This window comes from Diabrotica undecimpunctata, chromosome 8, assembly GCF_040954645.1.
Source record: "Diabrotica undecimpunctata isolate CICGRU chromosome 8, icDiaUnde3, whole genome shotgun sequence".
Classification (NCBI taxonomy): domain Eukaryota; kingdom Metazoa; phylum Arthropoda; class Insecta; order Coleoptera; family Chrysomelidae; genus Diabrotica; species Diabrotica undecimpunctata.
This window is the reverse complement of record NC_092810.1, coordinates 108,009,867-108,036,757: the sequence shown is the minus strand read 5'-3', so window position 1 is coordinate 108,036,757 and position 26,891 is coordinate 108,009,867. Positions and strand designations below refer to the sequence as shown.

General features: G+C 33.8%; 1 protein-coding gene across 2 annotated transcripts in view; it reads right to left on the bottom strand.

Moving 5' to 3' along the window:
- Positions 1 to 26,891, bottom strand: part of slo (calcium-activated potassium channel slo) — a 535,662-nt gene that overhangs the window by 234,419 nt on the left and 274,352 nt on the right. For both annotated transcript variants that reach the window (XM_072540708.1, XM_072540706.1), the window contains exons 12-13: positions 13,366 to 13,478; positions 2,544 to 2,699 (exon numbers count right to left, since the gene is read on the bottom strand). In XM_072540708.1, the coding sequence (XP_072396809.1) occupies positions 2,544 to 2,699; positions 13,366 to 13,478 (269 nt within the window). The remainder of the gene's footprint in view (positions 1 to 2,543; positions 2,700 to 13,365; positions 13,479 to 26,891) is intronic.

Here is a 26,891-nt window from a genome sequence, read left to right as displayed (position 1 = left end):
TAAGCAATGCAGCCTCCTCCCATACGGCAATTTGCAGAAGAATAGGGATGGCCAAGAACGCGATGAGTCGACTGTCAAAAATATGGAAGGACCGCTCTTTATCCAAAAAACTCAAAATGAGACTGGTACGGACACTCATTTTTTCAATCTTCAGTTACGGTGCCGAAACATGGACAATAAAATCAGAGGATAGAAAAAGGATTGACGCATTCGAAATGTGGTGCTGGAGACGAATGCTACGCGTGTCGTGGACGGAGCACAGATCCAATCAGTCGATTCTCGAAGAGCTAAACATTCAGACCAGACTCTCCTCTCAGTGTCTTGCAAATGTTTTAAAGTTTTTTGGCCACATTGCGAGAAGAGACAATGACAACTTAGAAAGACTAATTGTGTGCGGAAACGTAGAAGGACGTAGAGGCAGAGGACGCTCACCTATCCGATGGTCAGATCAAGTACAGAAAGCCACTGGAGAGACGTTTTCCGAGTCCCTGAGAGCAGCCCAAAATCGCAAGAGATGGAGAGAATTGACAGCCCGCATTGTAGGAAATCACGAACCTCGGCAATGAGGAAACGACAAGAGAGAGAGAGAGAAACAAATTAAAAAATGCTAATGCTGGAAATTAAAATGTATTTTTTGTTTCATTGTGTTCTACCCTCCCCTACTAATCAGTTTGCATGACAGCCTAAAAACATTTTTTTCTACTCTCTTACTGGTAAATTGTATATTACCTACTATTTGGATGCTAAGTAAATACATCAAAACAGATACTGACACGTAATGACTAGCACGTAATAAAAAAAAATTACGCTTCAGTTCTACAAAAATGTGTAATATCACATAAGCCTTGTAAGTCAGTTGGTCGAGTTACCATAGAAACGAATTAACAGACGTTATTTTGACAGATTAAAAATTATTAATCGTAAATATAGTGGTAATTTCAATACAGATAAATAAAATGAGTTCATCGAATAATGAAGATGAATTTAGTAGCACACCACCCAATATTATGCAGTTAGCTGCGAACACTACCGAGAACCTATTACCAGAAAAATCTAGTGGAAAATATGAAAAGGTATATCAGCAATTTATGGATTGGCGTACAACAAATAATGTAAATTCATTTTCAGAAAACGTAGTCTTGGCTGATTTTGGAGAAATCGCTAAGAAATTTAAATCATTCTCATTATGGGCAATATATTCTATGCTAAGAAGTGGTATAGCTTTGAAAAATAATGTTAATATTGAAAATTACCCGAAATTGCGAGCTTATCTAAAAAGGCAATCAGAAGGTTTTAAAAACAAAAAATCTAAAATTTTACATCCTGATGAAATAAAACTTTTTTTATATGGAGCTCCTGATGTACAGTACTTGTTAATAAAGGTATGTTATTTAAAAGTATAACATAAATGTGGCTACTTATAATACTTTTATTTTAAAGTTATTGCAATTATTGGAATATTTGGAGCTTGTAGGACACAAGAGTAAAAAAATCTTAAAATTTGTGACATTGATGATTTAAGTACCATGTTATTGGTTAAAATTCCTGATACGAAAATCAAAATAAATATGTAGATCTTTCGTTATTTCCGGAAATTTCTATAAAATCTGCAAACAATATATAGAAAATCGACTACAGATTAGCGATCCGCAAATAAATAAATTTTTTCTTAATTATCAAAGAGGTAAATGTACGAAAAAGGTGGTAGGATTAAACAAAATAGACGGTGTTCCTAAACAAATAGTCGAATATTTAAAGTTACCAGATCCCAAAATGTACACAGGTCACTGTTTAAGACGAACTTCTGTCACTATTTTGGTAGATGCCGGTGGTGATTTAATGGCTCTTAAACGACATGCCGGATAGAAATCTTCAACAACGGCCTAAGGATATGTCGATGAGTCAATAAATAATAAGACGTCAACAGCCAATAGAATTATAAATTCAATTGAAAGTAATTTACAGACCTTTACATACACTGAAAATACCAATGTTTAAAAAGAACATACCGTACTGTTTACGTCATCTCACCATCCACCACGTATTATTGAACAACCGCCAAACTCGGATAAGGGTATAGTTATAAATAATTGCCATAATGTTACAATTAATTATTATAAATAAATGTTTAATTTAAATTGTTCCCGAATTTTTTTAAATAAATAAAAGTTATTTGTTATACTTTTTATTTTTATAAATGAAAATAATCGTAGAAAAAGTATAGTACACAACTTGAGTTTTAAGCTTATTGCATGCTTGTAAAATTACTGCGCTCGCTGCTACGTGACTCGCGCGCAACTTTTTTACTCGCATGCAATAAGCTTCTTACAACTCTCGTTATGTAATATACTATAACATTCTCAATACGTGTGACGAATATAAATTAAATAGGTAACAGATCCTTTAAAAGTTTCTCATTTAGTGGATGGAAATCTGAAAAGTGTAAATTGGGATTAATTTTGGAATTCTGTTTTAACTCATAGATGAATCCTTTATTACGTAATGTTTTGGATAGAGAAAAAAAAATTAGCACATCAACTTACCTTTTCACTTCATCCGCTGATTGTGCAATAAAAAATCCCTGAGTATTGGCAACGATTTTTGCCCCTCTTGGATTTATCGAAATTTTTGTTTCTGCTCCCTCAGAACCCCGTACCTCTATTGCTAGCAGTAGAAGTTTAAGTTTGATGAAACATAACCTAAACATAAAATAGTTTAGTAATAATGAAAAAAAAAATGGTTTTTACAAATGTAATTTTGCAAATTAAGGTAAGGTTAGTTGGAGAGGATATCTATAATATTTGTAATGATAAAAAAAATATTTTAAATCGTGGATGTACAAAATAATTTTTGTATTTCTGTACGACACATTGGGTATTAATAAAACTCTGATTAAAATACCAGCTAAGAAAATAGCAAACTAACTGTCAATAAATTTTTAATTCGATTTATTAAAATTTATATAGCATTTACGTCTTTACGAATTTCCAATACAATTTGAATGAAAGTCATGAATTAATCTGTCTGCTATTAATAAAACAGATCTATGTCAGACATATCGAAGCCATGTCATTTTAATGATTTTTGTATTTCATGACTTAAAGATTATAATGTAAAAAGTTATAGAGTAAGTTTTATGTATGAAACGCCACAATTATCCCGTAAATGGATTGCATGATTTTAATAGATTTTGGTCTTTAAGATTCTTATGATGCTGCCGATATTATGGCGGTATTTTAACTTTAAAATACGTTTTGCGACATTTCTGACTGCTCAATTCTTCTTATCTCTGTGGTAAATCTCTGGGAAACACATTTTTTAAATATTGCTTCACTACACGCGCATAGTGAGGTGAATATCATCATATTGCAGATAAATATTGTAGTTTGGGATGCTGTTATTGTCTGAAAGTTACGAATAATAAAATTTATACATTAAAATGTAATTAAAAATACTTACTTGAATTTGGCAATAACCTAAACAACTCAGGTATAACACTATTTTCCAATAAATCTAAATACGCCGGAACATTTAATTTCTCTCAATGAAAAAATGATCAATAATTTTGTCCCTTATTATTCCAGCCCCATATTAAGTTTTTCTCGATACTGTGGTGGTATTCTCACATTAAAATAGGATTATTACCTGACCAGTAACTGCAATATGTCGATTTACGTTTCCATTAACCTTTTCAGTGCTAACGCATGGTTTCACAGATGGAGCTAACCTATTTATACCGATAATTAACAATCTGTTTGAATATTCCGGCTAGGTCATTTAATAGCTTCATACTTTACCTAACCGTTGTTAGTATGAAAATATTGTTGAACGTTGATACATAGTTTGCTCGTTACACAAAGATTTCGGTCTCAGAGACAAATGTTAGCTTTTGCGGCTGTACTAAAGTTAAGGATAGTAACTTTTACCGTTATATTTTTAATGAGTAAAATATTATTTTTTGACTTTTGAGAAATAGAAATTAACTATAAGGTGTAGCAAAAATATTTGCAGAGACTTCTAGACAAAGTTGATAGTAATGATGAATTGGAATGCAACGATTCTGCGGATAGTTCTGAAAAAGATGAATTTGAAATACAAAATCTTGATACAGATAGTGAACAAAATATACCAGAAGCAGAAAATAATGTTTTTCATTTTGCAGAAGCAAACAATATTTGCCAACGAGTTCCTATTTTTTTTTTGGTAAGGAGAAAAAAACTAAATAGCGAAAGTATCTTGGTAATAAGCTAGCGCGTACAAGAGCAGACAATTTAATGAGGCATTGACCAGATGTAAAGGAGGATGCTAGGGAGAAATTAGTATTTAGTGATATTGGGGGCTATTCTATAACAGACCAGATGTTGGAACTTATTATAATAAATACAAACATAAATATTGACCTACATGCTGATCCTCTGGATAAAATCTACAGAAAGTCGGATTTATCCAAAATAAAAGTACTTAGGCCTGTTTTACATAGCAGGAAAGTTCAAGAATAACCATTTCAATGTTCGCGACTTGTTTAGAAACAACGGTACTTCCTTAAAAATATTTCGCCTTACAATGTCATACGAGTGATTCAAATTTTTATTGGCGTTTATTCGCTTTGATAATAAACAAACTCGCGCAGAGAGACAAAAAACAGATACGTTGGCTCCTATCCGAAACTTTTTTGAAGATTTCAATACCGATTCAAAACACTACACCATGTCACACTATTGTACAGCTGATGAAAAATTAGATGCCTTTAGAGGACGCTATGGGTTCAATGTTTATATCCCAAAAAAAAACAAATAGGTACGGTATAAAAATATATGCCTTGCCTGATGCTTAATTAGCTTATAACTTAAATTTAAAAATTTATGTTGGTCAGCAACCACAGGGACCCTACCAGTAAACCACAAAGACTTTGGATTTAGTAGTACGTTTGTGCAGACCTATATGGGATACAAATATAAATGTTACCCTTGATAATTGTTTTACCAGTAAGCAGCTAGCTGATACATTATTGGCCAATCATCAGTTAACTATAATAAGAACTTTTCAAACAAATAGGCCAGAACTGCTTTTGGAATTTACGGCGCCTGTAAATATGCCTACTTCTACAAGCATTTCAAGATAAAAGCACTATTGTTTCGTATATTCCAAAACCGAAACAAGAAACCGGATACAGACTGATAAGTCTAACATAATAATTAATTATAACGCAACCAAAGGAGGACACTATTGATAAAATGTGTGAAAGCTACAACTGCTCATGATCTACTAATCACTGGCCCATGGTGATATTTTATACAGTATTGAATATCGCCGGCATAAATTAATTTACAATATACAAGAGTAATTCAGCTCGAACAGACCAACGCATACCACTTAGAAGAACATTCTTAGAGACAATGGGTATTCAATTGTTTGAATCACATGCAAGACGTAAAGCAATTGCAACAAACATGCCAAGCATGATAAATAATGCGACTCAGAGAAATGTTTGATATCACGTTGAAAAGATCGAGAGAAAAATATTGTCTTTTTTAAGTTTAAAGTTACCTCGTATTATTCGAATTGTTTAAGTGTGGTTATTATAAGTAAATAAATTTATCTTTAGTTTAAAAACAACTCAGCAAATTTTTTGTTTATAGTAAGATTTTAGGGTTTTTTCTGACTTTTTAGAATAGTAGTTTGTTTTTGTTAAAGAATTATTTTTTTTTCAAAATAAATGTTTATAAATACAATTTTTAAATAAAACTCTATTTATTTTAAATAAAAAGGTATTTAACGGGACCCTTGAAGTAATAAATTTTAAAAATTTGTAAAATTTACAGTTCTAGGGCATGTATAAATATATGGTCCCAGAGACGGACGTCAGCACTTATGTCAAAATAATTCACGTTAGCACTAAAAGGTTAATTAAAAAAGTAGTCTTATCGCAAAACACAACATTACTTAAAAAATTTGGATCGTTATGATTGTAACATTTTTTTGTCATTATGTCTGCAAACTCTTCACGACTATCGAAATCACCGTCTGACAACTCTTGAATTAATCTTATTTGGTATGAATGGAATTTATTCTGAGTATCTGGAAATGATTGGACCAGTTGATAGAGATCTGAGACTTTTACAACATCTATATTAGAATCAAGAAAAACACTCACAGGTGTAGAGAGTGTAGTCAGAATCCAAAACGACTTTTTCATAACCTTCCATTGTAAAAATGGACTGAGACAGGGAGATGGACTGTCGTGTCTCTTATTTAACCTTGCACTAGAAAAAGTAATTCGAGAGTGCCATATTAATACGAATGGCACCATCTTTAATAAATCTGTACAAGTGGTCGGATATGCAGATGACATAGACATTATTGCTAGGTCCACAGAATCTCTGATCGAAGCATTTCGATCACTAAGGGCGTCTGCACTTAGAATGGGATTAAAAATAAACGCACAGAAAACCAAGTATATGTATTGTACTAGATCAGGCAACCAGATACCTAGACTATTAATTGATGATCTGGAACTGGAAGGTGTGGACACCTTCTACCTGGGCTCGCTGCTGACCAAAGACAACAATGTCAGCGAAGAAATTAAAAGAAGAATAGTGCTTGCCAATAAGTGCTATTATGGCTTGAAGAAACATATAGCCCCAAAATTACCCAAAAAAATTAAAGTTACCATATAAATAAAACACTACTAAGGAAAGTGATAACATACGGGTCTGAAACGTGGTTACTTACACAGAACGACCAAGAATTGCTTAAACGTTTCGAGAGAAAAGTTCTAAGGAAAATATATAGAAGAATCCAAGAACAGGGTTTGTGGCGTAGGAGCTACAACTTTGAGTTATATAGAAGTTTTGGGGAACCTGACGTTATAAAATGTATTAAATTAGCACGCCTTCGATGGATAGGACATGTAATTAGGCGAGATGAAGATGCAACGATCAGAAAAATTTTCGACCGAAGAGGACCAGTGGGAAGACGAGCCAGAGGAAGACCAAAACTTAGGTATCAAGATCACATAGAGGATGATCTAAAATCCATCGGAGTTAAAGCATGGAGAACAGTTGCCAAAGACAGGGGCGAATGGAAGATTGTTCAGAAGAAGGCTTTGGCTCATAACGAGCTGTAATGCCACTGATGATGATATTAGAATCAAGACCTTTGGTATTGGAAGGGCAATGTGGAGTTCGAATTGGAGGAGAAACTATTAACATCAGATACGCAGATGACAAAGTTCATGGCTGAAAATATCAAAGACCTTTAATTCCTTATAGATCGAGTCACTAGAGAATGCTCCGAAAACGGACGTGGCATAAATACATCAAAGACAAAGTTACTTGTGGTTAGTAAACAAGACGTTGGCCCTATGCAACTAATTGTCAACAATAAGCCTAATAAAAAAATTCACCATTGTAAATACATATTATTTTGGATAAACGAGACATGAAATTCGGATGAAGAAATTAAAACTCGTATAGAAATTGCAAGAGGATCATTCATGAAATTTTGATATATACAATGCAATTTTCAGCTGAGTTTACAACTAAGAGTCAAGTTCCTAAAACGTTATATGTATTTTGTATTACTATATGGATGTGAAACCTAATATAATGAATAAATTAGAAGTCTTTGAAATGTATCATATCGTAGAATGCTTAAAATATCAGGGATTTAACCCACCTCAAACATAGAACTCTTAAACAGAATAGGTCAAAGCGAAGGTGACTTGACAAAGATAATAAAAAAGAGAAAACTTAAATATCTGAGGCATGTAATGGGAGGGAGCAGATACTGGATTCTATAGTTAATAATAAACGGAAAGATCGAGGTAAAAAGTGGAATTGGTAGGATGAAATATTCATGACTCCGAAACTTTTGTCAATTAACTGGCTGATTAGCAGATGAATTGGTACATGCCACGAAAGATCAAGAATAATATGAGCGAATAGTCATGGCAGCTACCCACGCCTAGTTTGGGCACGGTACTCAAAGAAGAAGGAATTTATTTTCTCGTAAAATTTTTATTACGGATGTTTGCAAAATCTCAAGTTTCCTAGATATTTGTCTAATACTCAAGCGTGGATCGTCTTTTAACAGGACACAAACATCTAAAGATTTCTTTTCAGTTGATGCAGTTTTTCAGCGCTCTTAGATAAACTTTTATTGAACCAGTTGCGTTTAACTTTTTTACTTATTTTCTGAGAATAGATCTTGTTATGGAATTTCGGTTAGGATATAAATTATTAAAGATATTACACGTTTATTGTTGACTTCTACGCATATCATCATCTATCCACACTATCCATTGTGACTTTAAATAAACACCATCAATACTAATTTATTGAAACGACAAAGTTGTTATTGTTACTGTCATATCCATCTAAATGTATTATTTTAACTCGGCGAAGATAATGTAAATGTAGCAATAACTCCGAAATTATGGCATTTAAGAGAAGATTAGATGAAAAGTAATCGGTATTTCCAGTATATGGGAAATGAGTCGATACTCACAATCTCGTAAGATTCTAAGTATATGTCCCATATACTGGTATTCTGGACTCACATTGGTAACCTTTTTATCAATTAATCGGTATTTTTTAAGAACTTTAAAGTCAAAAAATATACAGGATATGCTAATTGAAATAAAAAAGTTGATTAGATTTTCAGACAAACTGAAGATTTGACAATAATGTAAATACCACCATAATATCGGCCGAATCACAAGACTCTTACATAGTAAAATCTATAAAAATCGTGTAAATGGAGATAATTGAGACGTTCTATACTAAATGCGCACTCTAATCTTACACTGACTAAAATAACAACAAAATTTTAATAAATAATAGAAAGAAACGCTAATCTCTATTATATCTAGTAAAAATTCTCAATGCTTGTTTTGAAAGTTAACAATTTTATAGGCGTTTTTCCATTCTAAATGGACCACACTGTATACATGGTCTTCTATGAAAAGTTTCGTAAAAATATTTGTTTTTTGGTTAATAAAAAACTTTTTTTAGGTTATTTATCATCCTTAATTTAACAAAATAATAGTCTGCCTAGGACATACGCCTACAAAAGAAATCCTTAACGAGAATATTGATGTGCCTATTGATTTACTTGAATGTATACACATATAAAACCAAACTTTATTTGATTATACTTTGATTATCTTTGTGTACTTTCCTAATGTACTCAGGCTGCAGTCTGCATTCTATGTAACGTTCCAAACAAAATTCTATTACAAGATCATTGAAATCATGCATTTTATAATCATTAACATTTCAACAGGTACTCGTCGGATAATAAATGATAGATGAACATGCAGATGAAACTTGGTATGAAAATAATAAATCAGTGATTTTATCTCTAAGAAAATAAAAATTTCTGCATTTATCTTTGTTGTGAATGCTGACTGAATTGATTTAGACAATAATATCTAGGATCAAAATTTACTCCAAAAAAATTAATTCGTACGGAGCGTGAGGCAGACAGTCAATAAAAATTACACTATATCAAAATCAATCAATCAAATCAAAATTTCGGTGTAATTGGATTACTAACCAGGAACATGTCCGTATTTGAAATAAAATATTTCTACATCCGAACTTTCAAACGGGAGTTTGCCAACTAACTTGAGATGCCGAAAGTAATAATTGAACTTTAATCAAATAAAACGCAGATTTTGAGCACGGTTTTTTAATAAATCTTGCCCAAGTACTTTCGCTCCTAGGGCACCTTCAGGAGCATCTGAAATAAGTCAAGAAACGTTTTTTTCAACTGAAGAAACATTAATTAATGGTTGATGGTTGATAAGGTTTTTTTTTAATATAACGGAAACTATTAGAGAACTGTTAATGACCCATTTTCCTGGCTCTCAACAAATAAAAGAAGATGAACCGCAAAGTATGCAGCTGGCAGAGGCTCCAAGGGGACTCAACAGATCCAGCAGGCAACTAGCGGAAAAAATCTTTACACAAAATAAAATCGAATGGGCCGTTAAAAGCTTTAAACCTTTTAAATCCCCTAGTAAGGACGGAATATTTCCTGCTTTACTCCAAAAAGGCTTCATGCAAATACTGCCGCAACTACAGCGGCTTTTCATAGCAAACCTGGTGTTAGGTCACATTCCAAAAACTTGGAGGGACGCAAAGGTGGTATTTATAACAAAGGCGGGGAAACGTCCTACAGACGAAGCGAAGTCTTATCGTCCTATATGCCTGACCTCCTTTCTCCTAAAAACAATGGAGAAACTAGTAGATTACTATATAAGAAGCGAAACATTAGCGAGGAAACCACTTCACAAACATCAGTTTGCCTACCAGACTGGCAAATCCACTATAAATGCTCTGAATTCGCTAGTCGAAAGAATTGAAAAGACAATAGTGGCAAAAGAAATAGCTCTTTGCACTTTCATTGACATAGAGAGAGCATTCGATAATACCTCATTTGAATCCATAAAAAGAGCACTAGTAAAGAGGAGCATTGAAGTCTTACTAATACAATGGATTCAGTCAATGCTAAAAACGAGAATCATCACGAGGAGAATCTGTGACTGTGACAGCGGTAAAGGGGTGCCCTCAAGGGGGAGTATTATCGCCTCTGCTGTGGTCTTTAGTTGTGCATGACCTTCTCACTAAGTTGCATGATTCTGGTTTTATAACCCAAGGTTACGCAGATGACCTAGTTGTTACAATTAGAGGCAATCATGACCAGACTATATCTAGTCTCATGCAAACTGCTCTTAACGAAATTAAAAGTTGGTGCTCGAAAGAGGGCTTAAATGTCAACCCCAGTAAAACGACTTTGATACCTTTCACAAGGAGACGTAAATACAATTTACAGGCTCCAACTATGAATGGCATCACATTAGACTATTCCAAGGAAGTAAAATATCTGGGGGTAACCCTAGATCAAAAACTCACCTGGAATAGTCATATTAAAAAAAAATTATCCAGAGCTTTGGTGGCAAGTTGGACCTACCGCACGACGTTTGGAAAGACTTGGGGCCTACAACCGAAAATGACTCTCTGGTCATATAAAACAATAAATAGGCCCATGGTCACATACGCATCATTCGTATGGTGGCCAAAAACACAACAAACAACAGCTAACGCCAAGCTGCAAAAAGTGCAGCGGCTAGCTTGTCTGGGAATCACTGTCCCACTGCAGCTCTCGAGGCGATGCTAAACCTTCCTCCCTTGCAGTTCTGCATAAGGAGGGAGGCAGTAACTACCGCCTTAAAACTGCGACAGACACAAATAATGAAACCTGGAGATCAAGTTGGCCACCTGAAAATCTTAGAAGAAATTCCATTGGATTCTAAGGACATGCCGACAGATGCTATGCCAGCAAATTCGACTTTAAAACACCCTTTGAAGTGGTCATAAAAAACCACCAAATAGGTGAAGAAATTGAACCAAAAGTGGAAGAAGGTTCACTCGTATGGCATACGGATGGATCTAAGATAGACGAAAGGGCCCAATGGGCAAACGAAAGTTACTGGGCCCAATTTCATTCTATCTAAATCTCTTGGAAACGCCCCAACTATCTTCCAGGCAGAAATACATGCTATAGACATAAGTGCCCAAGAATGTCTCAACCGAGACACCCGTAGGGCAAAAGTCTTTATTTTATCAGATAGCCAAGCCGCCTTAAAGGCTCTAAAGTCATTTACACGTGAGTCAAAGTTGGTTTGGGACTGTAAACAATCTCTCAAGAAGTTGGCGGAACGCAACAATGTAACTGTGATGTGGGTGCCAGATCACATCACCATTACTGTGACTGCCTATCCAAGTTGTCATATGTCAGATGGCACTTTAACATTTCCGTTAAGACCAGGTCCCATTTTATATCCTGCTGTCACCTACTATGTAGCTTCTTCAAATTTAAATTTTTTTAAACTGTTTGTCCTTTGTCTAGTGTTGTGTAAATGTATTATTTAATGTTTATGACATTCATCACATTGTTGGATAGCCTATAATTTTACCGAAGTAAGTATAAAACGTTATATTAAAAACATTTTTTATATCAATCATCAACTTCGAGTTTCTTTCGAAGTTATTTAATTTTCCTTCAGTTAAAAAAACGTTTCTTGGCTTATTTCAGAGGCCCCTGACGATGCTCTAGGAGCGAAAGTACTTGGGCAAGATTTAATAAAAAACTATGCTCAATATCTGTCTTTTATTTGATTAAAGTTCATTTATTCGAGCATTCAATTATATATCACTTGAAAGTAATAATTGACTGTTTCAGTGACAATGACACTCGGGGCAGGATAGATAGCTCGTTTTTAGAAAGTAAACCAGGTCAAGGACGCAAATGTTAATCTTTATATTAAAATTTTTAATAAACTAGTTTATTAAAATTAAGACAGGGGTTATTATTATTTTTATTTTTACTTATTTGTTTTTATGTTATAAATTGACTATAAAATTAAATTGATCAGTCATATTTAAAGGTAAGATTAGAAAAAGACAGAAATGACACTGTGAAATTGAAAGTAAATGAATTAAGAATGAGATAAACCGTTGAATAATTAACTGTGGAAGACAAGGTTAAAGTTGTTATTGAAAACAAAGTAATCCTAATACAGACAAATTTTAAGAATATTTTATTATATTTATTTTATTTTAAGTAGGGACTTGTGTTTCCGGTTAGAAATCTAATTACATCGACATTTTGCCGTATAATTTAATACTTTCAAGTATGTTTTCTTCAATATAAACCCAACCACTGTTTGGTTTTGCGGTTAGTTACGCAAGTACTTTAAAAGTTCACTGAATATGGACTGATTAGGCTGAAATCGTTCTGAACTTTATTATAATCCATTTGGATTTTTTAATTTATTTTTTAATTACATATACCACTTACAAAACAAGTCTTTTACTTCGATTTTTAACTAATATAGTATACAGCCAACTCCGCAGAATTATCCCATTTTAAGCTTTAAAATGTTAAGATGAAAAAGAGATAATATTCATTTACCAAAGCAGATGTCATATCTAACAGGATGCTGTTACATTTATAAACTAATTAATAAAGCTTCATGCACAATTTTAGCAAAAAATAATTTGTCGAAAAAAGATTTATTTTAATTAAAATATCTCTATTTCATTCATTTTGTATGTATATGCTGAGATCATCTATCATGCACTGAAGCGATTGAACATGTTCAAAATGAAACTTTTGTATCTGCTCTAGTCCTTCACCTTATTAGTTAGTATTTTTCATTCATGCACTAATTGCTTTATATTATAAATTTGCTAGATTTTCTCTACTCTAAACCTCTAACGAACTTAGAAACGAATAAATGTATTTACTAGTAACATTTTCTAATTTGTTTGTTATAGTTTTTGAAAAACATCTTACTCGCTAGCCTGGGTGAACGACATGCCAGTGAAAGAGGTGGACAACGTTTCTGTATACATCTCGCATCCCGTTCCTTGGAGATAATCGTTTTGCCAAACTTGCGTATCGGGAGACTGAAAACGATAATATACTACTGCATAGAAACATTTTCACATTTTTATACCTCAAGAGTGTTTTGTTAATTTAGGACACAAGCTTATTAATAAGATAAAAATCATTTTTATATATTTTGCTGAGCGTGTAGATTTGGAATAAAAAGTAATGGATTTTAACATATGAGAACAATAATAACTTTTTTTAACGCTACATTTACTCTTATTTCATAAAAAGGCGTGTACAAGTGCGAGTGGCAGTTTATTCGCTGTATTTCGCCTTACCTCGTTGAATCACCATTTGCTCTCGATATTTGGTACGTTCGGTTTGAAGTTACAAACCAGAATATCCAAATCTATGAGTAATTTGTCTTTCGTTTTTCAAAACGAAAATATGGGTTTCATACTCATCTTGCAAAGGTACTGCAGTAAAGAAATAATTCCTAACTATCATTGGAATAAATTTTTGGAATATTATTATGCTACGAAAAAAATATTAAAAACATATTTACAAAACCAAGAAATACAGTAATAAATTTGGTCTCAATAAAATGAAGATAACCCTATAGAAGAGTTGAACGTATATGTTAAGTGCAAAATTTTCCTGTTGCAGTTCTAAAAATTATATTTAAAATGAATTTGAACATATTACGAATTGGCCTGCAAGCAATATTGATACATACGTAAATAAATATAATGGGTAAATGTTACATGTCAAAAAATTATAGTAAGTAAGACAGTTATTCTTGATAAAAGTCACAAAAGTGTCATTTGGTGTACCTTATCACCAAAAGGGAAGGAAGGTCCTAAAAAACTACGGCCACTTATCCATTCCCACGGTGCATTACAGAACGAGTTTGACCAGTCAGTTCTGCGTAGGTTCCATCCTTGTTGGATAATTGGATATTTCTCACGTGGGTGTTGAAAATAAAATACATTTTTAAAGGCAAGAAATGTCCAGCCAAGAGTCTAGGTTGTAGGTACAGAAGACCCTATATGGGAGCCGGAGCAAGACTAGCCCTTGACTTGAAAATGTCCCATATTTATTCCCATATTTATACATTTCGATATGGGCATTTTCAGATCAGTTGGCCAATTAGTCAAACGACAAAGACACGCGATGATAACCTCGAAGATTGTCACTCTGCTCGGCCAATAACACAGGGTGTTATTAATTGCATTTTTATTGGCCTTCTGACGGAAGATCGCTGCAGAGATGCATAGCTTAGCTTTGTGTCCTCCAATTATAAAAACTGGCAGGACCCTGGTCTACCTGGCCTTTCGGCATACGACCGTTAGCGCCTCCACTGCCCCTACGAGTCCGACACCAAAATGAAGGTGGCGCGTTGCTTACGTATCGCGGGGATCCTTCCCCGTAGTACCTGTGTTGCGATTACCTCACCCATCCGTTATCCCCTCCCACGTGCGGACAGGTGACTCAGGCAGAGAAATTTCCACGTCACACGTAGACAGGTCACCGCCGAGGATCTCTAGTCTACCACTCTTAAATCTCCAGGCGGGTACGTGCCGAGACACCGACGCCCCTATTGGGGGTGTAAGGCCCAAAGAGGTGTGTACGGGCCCAGCTCGTTCAACCTCGCCTGGTTCTCTTGGAATGAGAGTAGAGTGGTCCTACGAAAGTCTCGTCTCGGATACTAGAAGTGTAGACCGGTGACCGTGACGCCTAAGCGCTTCGAGTGCGTTTCTACAGACCCGACACCTCAAGCGACGGCTCTCCACCTCTCAATTCCTACCCATTAGTCGCCTCTTACGACAGGCAGGGCCTTCTGATCTCGGCCATATTATTATCTCCGCGAGCCGAACGGAGTCTGTGGAGATGCAATCAAGAAACGCATAAAACGGCGGCTCATCTTCCGATCGGGATCAAGTCAGTCTACACCTTGATAACCGTCAAGACCTAGTTGGCTAAGTAGCCTTTTTTAACCTTCTGCCTTTTACTTCTCACCTATGTGAAAAACTTCATCTAAATAAAAAGACTTTACTTTGTTCGTTCAATTCTACAGCTCTTGAAGTGTTTGAATAAATACGAAGCCTCATGGCTGCGACATTAATCAAACCATGGAAGGTGCAGTCCAGGGCCAGTCGAAGAGTCAACACTCTGCTGGCGGTCCTATACCTCGAGGAATGTGAACTTGGATACAAGCTGAGGCTTGACGGACCGGCTCTTTATGAGATTCGAGGCTTCTACCGTACATATAATACTAACCAATATTTCATGTAAGATAAATATATATACAATTCACGTAAGTATTCTACACTGCTGGTAGCACCTTGCTGACAACAGAGCATCCGGTGAGCTTCTCGCTGAGTGTGAGTTTAAGACACATAACTCCACAAACAAGACGATAGCATCAAAAAACCTTCGTTCCTCCTCCAGAGCAGCGGTCGGAAACTATCCTGAAACCCCAAATAACTTGGAGGATAAACCGACCATACGACAACCTAAGTTGTTAAAGTTAAGTGCTCGGACCGAAAACGAAAGCACTTATAACTGAATAGTCATCGCAAAATCCGAAAGTTAGCAGCAATTTGTTCGTTATTCTTTCTTTATTTCTGTTGTTATAATCTACCTGAAAACACCTGTATTTCTGATTTTTTAATGTCTACAATGTTTTACTTGCATATGCCACATTCTTTTATTTCCTTTGATCTACAGATTTTTATAACGTTAATCGTCTTTGCTCTAATAGACGAAACAAATCTAAACAGAGCTACCCCACCCAAACTTAAAAAAGCACTAAATAAATACAAAGATAATGGTATTGGAAAACTTTTCTGTAAGTAAAAAATAAATAAAACTGTGGCAAGGAAACTGAAATCCCAACAACAAACTAAAACCACTATAAAAAAAGACAATGTAAGTTGGGCTCGTAGTGATGAAGACATAGCTGATGAGACTTTTGCTGATTCTTATGTCGGTATTTTAATCTCATCAGAAAGAAGCTTACGCAGACGACGAAAAACCCATTTTAAACATACTGGGCGATAAAAAAAATAAAAATTTGGGAAATTAAAGAAGTCATTGCAAAAAAAGCACCCAGTTATGATCTTATTACGGGTCTTATACTAAAAAATTTACCTGAAAATGCCAACAGGCTTTTTTTTACGGTATTATAAAAATTGGTTATTTTTAACGGTATTATAAAAATTGGTTACTTTCCTGTCATGTACGCTCTCCGATAAAAGTCTTTCGCCGACTCTTGGAAAGCTTTTTGAAAAGATCCATATGCTTAGTATCGAATCTATTATATTGAAAAATATCTTAATGCCAAACTATCCATTTGGATTGAGACAAAAAAATGGTAAGATTAAGAAAAGTTAGAACAACTGAAGATGCCCTTGAAAACAAGTCGTACAGTACAGCTGCCTTCCTAGACGTCTCGCAGGCATTTGACAAGGTCTCGCATGATGGTCTAAGTTTCAAAATTAAGTTACAGCTACCATATCCCGTAGTCAAAATTCTAAAGTCATATATAACAGACATAATCCTTCTTAATTAACCATGGCGTAGCTTGTACTTTCCTGTATCCAGTCTCGGCAGAAGTCCCTTAAAGTAGTGTACCTACTCGGTACAACTTTATATTTACTGTGATCAGCGGATATACCTACCACAAATAATACTACGATTACTACATTTGCAGATGATACCGTTATAATAGCCACTCAAGTGGATCCAATCCACATACTAAATGGGTATGGGTAAATAATACTTAGTCGACTCACATCACGCTTACGTTACAAAGAGAGGACTGCCTTCTGGTATTTAGCTATAAATCGAAAATTACTACCTGCTAGGAAATGTCAAATATCTTGTAAAATATGTCTCTTAGTATCAACATAGATAATCATTCAAATTGGGGAAACATATATGGTCCAAACGACTACAACTAGGCATGCTTTACAAGAAAATGTACTGGTTTATGAATCGGAAGTCAGGTTTAAGTATCCAAAGCAAACCTCTTCTCTATAAGGCAATACTACAATTGGTATGAATGTACGGGATTTCAATATGGGGAACTGCAGTAATACAAATATGTAAAGACTACAAAAATTCCAATCCAAAGTCTTTTGTGATGTATGCATTATCCCATGGTATGAATCAAACTATGTTATTCAACATGACCTCAATGATCTTCTTCTTTTTTCCTCTTTATAAGCAATTTTGCTTGTTCATTGGCGGATTAATACCTCTATGGAAGGTTGTCACTCCATTTTTTGCGCGGTCGTCCGATACTTCTTCTGCCGATTGGTAACTTAACTCTTGCTATTTTGACGACACGGGCCTTCTCCATTCTGCTTATGTGGTTATTCCATTCTTTTTTCCTATTTTGTGTCCATTGATTTATATACTGTACGTTAAATTTTCTTTTAATATCTTCACTTCTCTTTTGATCTCTCAGCATATTTCCTGTAATTCTTCTCAATACTCTATGTCGTTTCCAGTAGCCTTTGCGCTGTGGCTGTGTCGGGTCTTGTTTCTGAGACATATGTCATTATTGGTCTTGCACTGGCTTTATAAATTCTTGACTTCATGTCAGTGTTAATGTGTCTGTTTCGCCATATAGTGTTATTAAGGCATCCTGTCAGTCTATTTGCTTTTTGTACTAAATCTCTCACTTCCTTGTCCAAGTCTCCACAGCTAGACAGTGTAATTTGTAGGTATTTTAATTCCATTACTTGTTCAATACTGATGCCATTAAGTTCCTTTTTACATCTGGTTGGTTCTTTGCTGACTACTATTGTTTTAGTTTTCTGAGATGAGATTTTCATATTAAATTCTTTTGCTGTTATGTTAAATCTGTTGACCAGTCTTTGCAAACTATCTTCATCTTGGCCTATCAACATTGCGTCGTCTGCGTAAGAGAGTATATTTATTTCGTTGTTTCCCATTCTGTATCCTCTTGCTTTTCTAACGTTTTTGATGATTTCATTCATGATCAAATTAAAGAGCATGGGGCTCAATGAATCCCCTTGTCTTATTCCGCTGCCTATTTCTATAGATTCTGTAAGTTGTCCATCTATTCTGAATTTCATTTTGTTGTTTTGGTAGATGTTTTCGATAGTTTTTATAATATTTAGGGGAACTTCTCTATTGTACAGAAGAAGGATTACGTATTTGAGTCTCACAATGTCAAACGCTTTCTTTAGGTCAATCTGACACAGAAATGCTGGTCTATTATTCTCTGGTGATTTTTCAGTAATTTGCTTTATAACGAATATTGCATCTGTACACGATCTTCCACTACGAAAACTCTATTGTTCATCTGCTAAACTTATCCTCTGATTTATTAGCACTTGTAAAATTTTAGTTGAAAGTTTATACCTCTGTAGTTTTGTGGCTGTTTTTATCTCCTTTTTTAAATAGTAGAATTAGTTCGCTCGTTTTCCATTTTTCCGGTATTTTATTGTGTTTTATAAATTTATTGAATAATGCTGGTAATTGTTCTGTCATTGCTACTCCACAATATTTCAGTAATTCATTTGGTATCTTGTCTTTATCTTCTGCTTTTCTGTTCTTCAGGTTTTAAAAGTATTTTCCGAACTTCCTGTACATTTATATTAAGTTGTTCATTTGTGGTACTTTCTGGTGATTTCGGTTCTAGCGTGGTTTGTTCTTCCTCTGACCTGAATGTTGAAACTGTTCAACAAGCAATTGTCACTCAGTGTACAAAATACTTCAAAAGACTATCATCCCAACCAAATCCTTTCTCCAACGACGCTTGGAAGACGGAAAACGTTGGATTCTTGACAACGACATCAATCGCCAGTGGGATCATTTGATAGAAACAGAGCAGCGTACAGTAAAAACTAAAAAGGCATTTATTAGAATATATACCAATTTTAAAAGCCGGGATCAGCATTGGAAAATTCATTGCAGCATGCTCTAGTGTTGTATGATTAGATTCTTTTTTAAAGAAGAAACTAGAAGCGTTTGAAATTGTTTTATAATAACCACAAACGTGAAAGTTCTTTGAGCAATGGTAAAAATGTGCGAGATTTTTGAGAAATGAGAATTCCTGAGACACTTTATGAAAAACGATCAGTGATAAGGATTGCGTAAACTGATATTAAAATTAAAAAGGGTTATGGTAAGCGCAGACAAGAAAAAGATGAATTTCCTGATATTAAAATCTGCCAACTTGGTTTTAATAAAGAATTTTTCCGTATATTAAGTCAGTATTTAATACGTCCACAGTAGAATATTGCTGACGACCTAGTTAATACTTTGTTTTACTAACAATATAATTTATATAACCAGCTTGCCCTATAGTAGTTGATACTAATATTATATAATATACATAAGATATCCACTGTCTAAAAGAGATTTTTTATATCTTCATATGTTAAAATCCAATACGGTATTTGTGTTAGCAGTGTATAGGTGTATTAGAAATGTGCTAGGAATTTATTACTTCTGTAAATTGGTAAAGCATTATAACTACCCCAAATAATTTTGATAAAAATACGTTTCTTATTTTAACGAAATATTTTACATTTTTTGTATGTTTAAATAATAATTCCATCTTTTTTAAAATATCTTTTGGGTACAACTGGAAATTGCTTTTTTTGTTTTAATATTATTTTGACAGTCTAAGTAATGAAGAGTACGTGTGATTGAGTGACTTCTTGAGCGAGATAAGGCCACTCCAGAAACATACTACTAAAATAATAACACCCTCAAATATTATACTATCAAATATGTAATAAAAAGACTAAGTTGTTTGTACATTAGATGGATATAGGTTAGATTGTTAGTATATTTTTAAATAGGCACGTGGAAAGGTTTGTTTATTTTAAAATTATTATATTTTACATTTGGAGTCTATATGAAACATAAAAAGCGTGAATATAAGCTTTTTATTTTCCAATGTGCAGCACCCTAAAAGATATTTTAAAACCTTTAATGTATCAAATAAAAATCTAAATAACTCAAATTATAACAAATCTTACAAAAAAACAGTACGTTTGCCTTTCTGTGAAGTTGACTATATGACGTCAGATATTTTCACTAAAATATCCATAACAAAAAAGAAGTTGTAAGTCATTACTTTATTAAAAACATAACATGATTTTACAATGAGTGTACATTATGTAATAGATAAGGCTTAAAGCTGGGGCTCGTTTGGAAAAATATTCCCGAGAGATTTTTTGGCGTAATCACTTTCATGAGGTACCTGAAAATAAGGTTGAAGAGGTTACCCAGGTGAAAAGTTGTTTAAATTGTTTTAAAAAAATTTTTTATAGTCAATTTTTTGAGTTTTCGAGTTATAAATAATTTAAAACTGAAAAAAAGACGCAAATAAATGACGATTTTTAAGACTCAAAAATACAAGTAAAACATGTTATTGAAATCATCAAATGTCTACAATTAAGTTCAAACCTTCTTCTATCAGCTCCTGATCTAAATTCTGGGCTTATTTTATTTTAATATATTGTTTTTTAATTGTTAATGAAGCGTGTATGGCAAGGCAGGCGTTCATTTGTCCAATGAGAATTTAAAACAGTAAAAATGTGTGTCATAGATCTTGTTTCTCTCTCTTATACGCGCCGCATCCCGAGCGACTGTTCTGTCATAAGCGCTTCATTCACAATTAAAAAACAATATTTCAAAATTAAATAAGATCAAAATACTTATCGGGAAATGATAGAGCAAAGTTTGAACTTAATGTAGGTCCTAAGTGAATTCAACAATAATATTTTTTACTTGTGTTTTTGAGCGTTGAAAATCGTAATTTTGCGTCTTTTTCAGTTTTAAATTGTTTATTGAAAATAAAACTAGCTCCAAAAAATTGTCTGATCTAAAAAAATTTATTGTTACAATTTGTTAAAAAAAAATTGTTTAACAAAATTTTAACAACTTGTTGCCTGGGCGACTCTTTGAACCCGTCCTTGAACCTTGGACTCACTTGATTTTGGAGTATCTCACGAAAGCAAACAAAAGTCATATAATATTTTTCCGAACGAACCCGAGCTTTTTGTCATTTCTATAAGTCAAATAACCGATTTTCTTGTAAATAATATCAATTTTAAATTGATATTATTTATAAAAGAGTTGTAAATTTTTATACATCGGTTGCTTTGTATGTTTTAGTGAAAGTATCTGCCGTCAGTTACTAACCTCTGAAGATAGACAAAGGAACTGTCAGTGTACTAGATTTGTTTCTATTTTGTTTATTTAGAATACACCTCCACCATACTAGCTGAAAAGTTGTGGCATCGATATATAAACGGAGGTAATTCTCATCTTCTCGTCCTCTGCAGGCCTGTCTGATGAGAGACAAAACCCGAAATACGTATAAATATGTACGTATAAATACGAATACATAAGTATAAGAGGATTTTAAATAGACGAGATGTGAATATTTTTCGCCGTTTATTATTTATAACTAGAAATCTTTTGAGCCAAATTGCTTGTTTATATATTTCCAAAACTTAAGGAACTTTATTGTATTCATATAAGTCATAAAAGCAACACGTAAATATGAATAAATAAAAAGCTATAATAATTTATATGATGATGTTATTAATTGTATTTCTTTAGTAGAATACTGTGTGCTCAATTACTAAATCTAAACAGTAGTCATATATAAAGAAAGTTATTGAAATATCTTTCCCGTCACCTGAACGTATATCTCTGGCCGACGTATCTTGCCAAAAGTCTCGATGGCCTAAATTTCAATAAACTTCATTATAATGTATTTTCTCCACTTTATGGTTTTTAAAATTGTTTTGGGGTAATACTTAAACAAAACTATGCATCTTCCACATAGCTGTATCCAGCCACCTACACAGATATAATTTCATCTAGATACATTAACTCTTAACAAGTTTTATTTTCCGTGGATCTATCATCTATAACTGGATGCTGTAGCTTACATATACATCCAACCTTCACATTAACGAAGTCTTATCTTCCATGGCTTAGACAATAACTCACTAAAACTAACCGAATATGAAGTGGGATATAATAATTATTATATCCTATCTACATAATATCAAGATTATATTTAGGTTCTTTACAGGCAATCGGCGAAAGTACGTAGCTACTATAAATTTGCTCCTCATTGTACCAGCTATTTAGGTTATCTGAAATCACCATTTTTGTTTACTCTATTAATATAAAATGATACTTGTTGGCAACAGGAGAGAGAATGACCAGAAGCCGACCAGAATGTAGCTTCGACTTTTTAAATAATTTTTAACTGTTCATCCTTGTTTAGTGTAGTGGTATATTCAACTTTATGTTTAATTTTATGTATATGACATTCTGCAATTGTTGGATAGCCCAAAAGTGACGAAATGCCCCTGAAGATGCTCTAGGGAGCGAAAGTACTTGAACAAGATTTAATTAATAAAACCGTGCTCGATATCTGCCTTTAATTTTCAAAGTTCATTTATTCGAGCATTCAGCCTTATATCAATCCTTGTATTGGCATGTAAGTAAGATTTATTTAATTTCAATTTTACTAAATAATTTTTCATTTAATTTTTATTTTATCAATTTAAATTCATATTTAATAATGACACACACATAATATTGGTATAATTGCTGTATATTCCGTACCAGATAGCACCCTAATACGGGTTATTATATCTTTAACGAACGGCATAAGGATGCAGAAGGCAAGGAGAAACCACTGCATTAAAGACTTCTTGTAAGTATCTCTAGTACAATTATCATGGTGATAAAAAACTTTAAGATTCCGACTACTGATCATGAAAATCGGAATTCAAGATCAGGCAGGGAAGGTAAATCTAGCTCAAACCGTGAGGCCTTCCAGGTCGTTATCAAGAGAAATCCTTACGAACCAAACTACATTCTAGATGATTGATCTCTAAGAGTATTGCGAACAGCCATAAAGATAGGTACCTGGAACGTTAGAACAATGTACGAGGCGGGAAAAATCTATAATGCCATTCAAGAAATGGAAAGACTCTCGATTAATATCATGGGAATAAGCGAAATGCGCTGGACAAATACGGGATACCGAGTTATCAAAGATCACAAAATATTCTACTCAGGAAATCTTAAGAACGAACATATAAATGGAGTGGGTCTAATTATGAATAATAAAATCGCCAACTGTGTCAGTCACTTTGTACCTGTATCAGAAAGGATGCTCTTAGTTCAGCTAAACACAACTCCCATAAAAACAAACATAATTCAAGTATACGCTCCTACAGCGGACGCCCCAGAAGAAATCATAGAAGAATTTTACAATGACCTTACTAATATTGTCAAAAGGATTCGGAAAAACGAAATAATACTAATAATGGGAGACTTTAATGCCAAAGTTGGCAAAGGACAAAGTGGAAATTTAGTGGGATCCTTTGGTCTCGGGGAACGTAATGAACGCGGAGACCGTTTGATTGAATTTGCAACTGAAGAACAGCTCGTAGTGACAAACACCTTTTATGATCTTCCTCCAAGACGACTATATACGTGGAAATCTCCCCAGGATACTCCAGATCACACAGTACGAAATCAAATAGACTATATTCTTATTAACAAACGATTTAGAAACTCTATAACATCTGTTAAAGCGTACCCGGGATCCGACATAAATTCGGACCACAATCCACTTATCGCCAAAATGAAACTTAGTTTAAAGAAAGTTCAAAGACCAAAAATTATGAAGTACGATATTAACCAACTGAAAAATAAAACAGTAAAGGAAAAAGTACAAAAACGCCTAAAAGAAAAAACGTGGGCTCGTACAGAAAAACCATGGGCCCGTACAGAAACAGATAACACAGATGTAGAACTAGAAAATTTACACAAAGTAAGTCAAGAAATAACAGAGACATACTTAAAACCTGAAAGAACAAATAAAAAGGAATGGATGAAGGAGGAGATTCTATGTATGATGGAAGACAGAAGAAACGCTAAAGATAATAAGAATTACTATAACAACATAAATACCGAAATAAAAAGGGTTATTAAAATAGCAAAAGAAAATTGGTTTAGCTCGAAGTGTACAGAGATAGAGTCATTACAACAAAAACATGATTCATTTAACCTCCATAAAAAGATTAAAGAAGCGGCAGGCTAATATAAACACAAGAATACTGGATTCCTGACAGATAATCACTGAAACATAGTACTGGAAATAGAGCATAAAAGAGATATTTGGATTAAATACGTAGAAAAAACTTTTGAAGATATACGAAGTAACACTGGTATTACAACAAACACCAATTGCGAATCTGGACCACCATTTACAGTCGAAGAAGTAAAATATGCCATCAAAAGCACCAAAGATGGTAAAGCAGTAGGCCCTGATAATTTTTACTCAGAATTCTTAAAACTTATGGACTATGATGGCATAAAATGGTTGACAAATATATTTAACAGTATATATGATACGGGCGTGGTTCCCCAAGAGTGGTTAGTGTCAACTTTTATAAATCTTCCAAAAAAACCCAATGCGAGAAAGTGCGAAGACTATAGAATTATAAGCCTTATGGGCCATTTACTTAAAACATTTCTAAAGGTCATTCACAAAAGAATATATACAAAATGTGAGGAACAACTAACAAGAACACAATTCGGATTTCGTGATGCTCTGGGAACACGGGAGGCCCTTTTTGCTGTACAGGTGCTATTTTAGAGATGCAGGGATGTGAATTGTGACATATACGTATGCTTTATAGATTACCAGAAGGCATTTGACAGAGTAAAACATGACAAATTAATGACTATAATGCAATAAATTGGAATTGACAACAAAGATCTTAGAATTATCAGAAACATTTACTACAATCAAACGGCCAAAATCAAAATAGAAGACCAGTTAACTGATAAAATTGCAATAGAACGTGGAGTACGACAGGGCTGTATTTTGTCCCCATTGTTGTTCAACATTTATTCTGAATGGGTATTTAAGGAAGCTTTAGACGGTTGTGCGAAAGAAATCATCTAAACTAAACGCTCATCTTACAATCGACCAACAGAATATCGAAAGAGTCGAGCAATATACATATCTAGGCACCAATTTATATAGCCAATGGGACCACTCAACAGAAATTAAACAGCGAATAATAAAAGCAAAAGCAGCATTCGTTAGAATGAGAACCATTTTCAACAGTCGAGACATATCATTAAAAACAAAATGCCGTCTATTGAACTGCTACATATTCACAGTTCTGCTCTACGGAATGAAAGCATTGACACTGACTGTTGCATCTATGAATCGGCTCGAAGCTTTCGAAATGTGGTGTTATAGGCGCATCTTACGTATATCCTGGGTTGACAGAGTTACTAATGTGGAGGTCCTGCGTAGAATGGGGAAAGAATGTGAAATTCTCATGACCGTCAAAACTAAAAAGTTGGAATATCTAGGACATGTAATGAGAAATCAAGAACGTTACGGCCTTCTCCAGCTGATTCTCCAAGGGAAAGTAAATGGTAAGAGAGGACCGGGAAGAAGACGCATTTCCTGGCTTCAAAATTTACGAAAGTGGTATAACACGACTACCACTGAACTGTTCCGCGCTGCAATAAATAAAGTAAAGATAGCCGTGATGATCGCCAACATCCGGAACGGATGGGCACTTTAAGAAGAAGAAGAAGATATCTTCAGCATTTAGTTTACCATGTACCATTGACCTAACGATGCATACCAAATTATTGTGCGCGAAACCGGTCGTTGGTAGTAGAATAAATTGATTGTGAGTAAGTCCTGTTCTTATTTATTTTTACCTATTTAATAATATAGAAATTTACCTTTGCTTAAAATCATGTCTAGTACAGAGGGACTAATTAACAATTCAGTTTACTATAAACTGATTTGCTAATTACACTTATAATTTAAAATTTTGTATTATTCAATTTACTGTTGCTTTTATCTCAGCAGATCACAAATATTTGTTGTTTTTTTTATTCTTATTATTTCTCCATAGTTTCATCGGTCTAGCATTTGTCAAATCTAATCCCATGAGAAATGGTTCTATCAGTATTACTTTCTAGTAAACAAATTTATATACTATTGTTTTCAGTAATCGTTAAGTGTTTTCTTATGGTAAATGTAAAATTTTAATATATATTTAAATATATATTTAATATATATTTTAAAATATATATATATATATATATATATATATATATATATATATATATATATATATATATATATATTATATAACGGGCCTAATTTAAATATAAAAAGAAAGTGAGCATAAGGTATTAAAAACACATAGCAAAAATTTATCGGTCATATTGAAGACTTGAGATACAAATCTATCTCTTCCTAAAAAAGTAGATTCCTAGCTTAGAAGCACTGATAGAACTGATCAGGAGTAGAGTATTTGCAGGAAACGTTTTCTATTAAAAGGGTGCATTGGCATCTAACTTTTTTCGTCTCCTTGAACGTGTTAATCTCACTTCGGAGAGTTTATAATCAGTCTATTAAT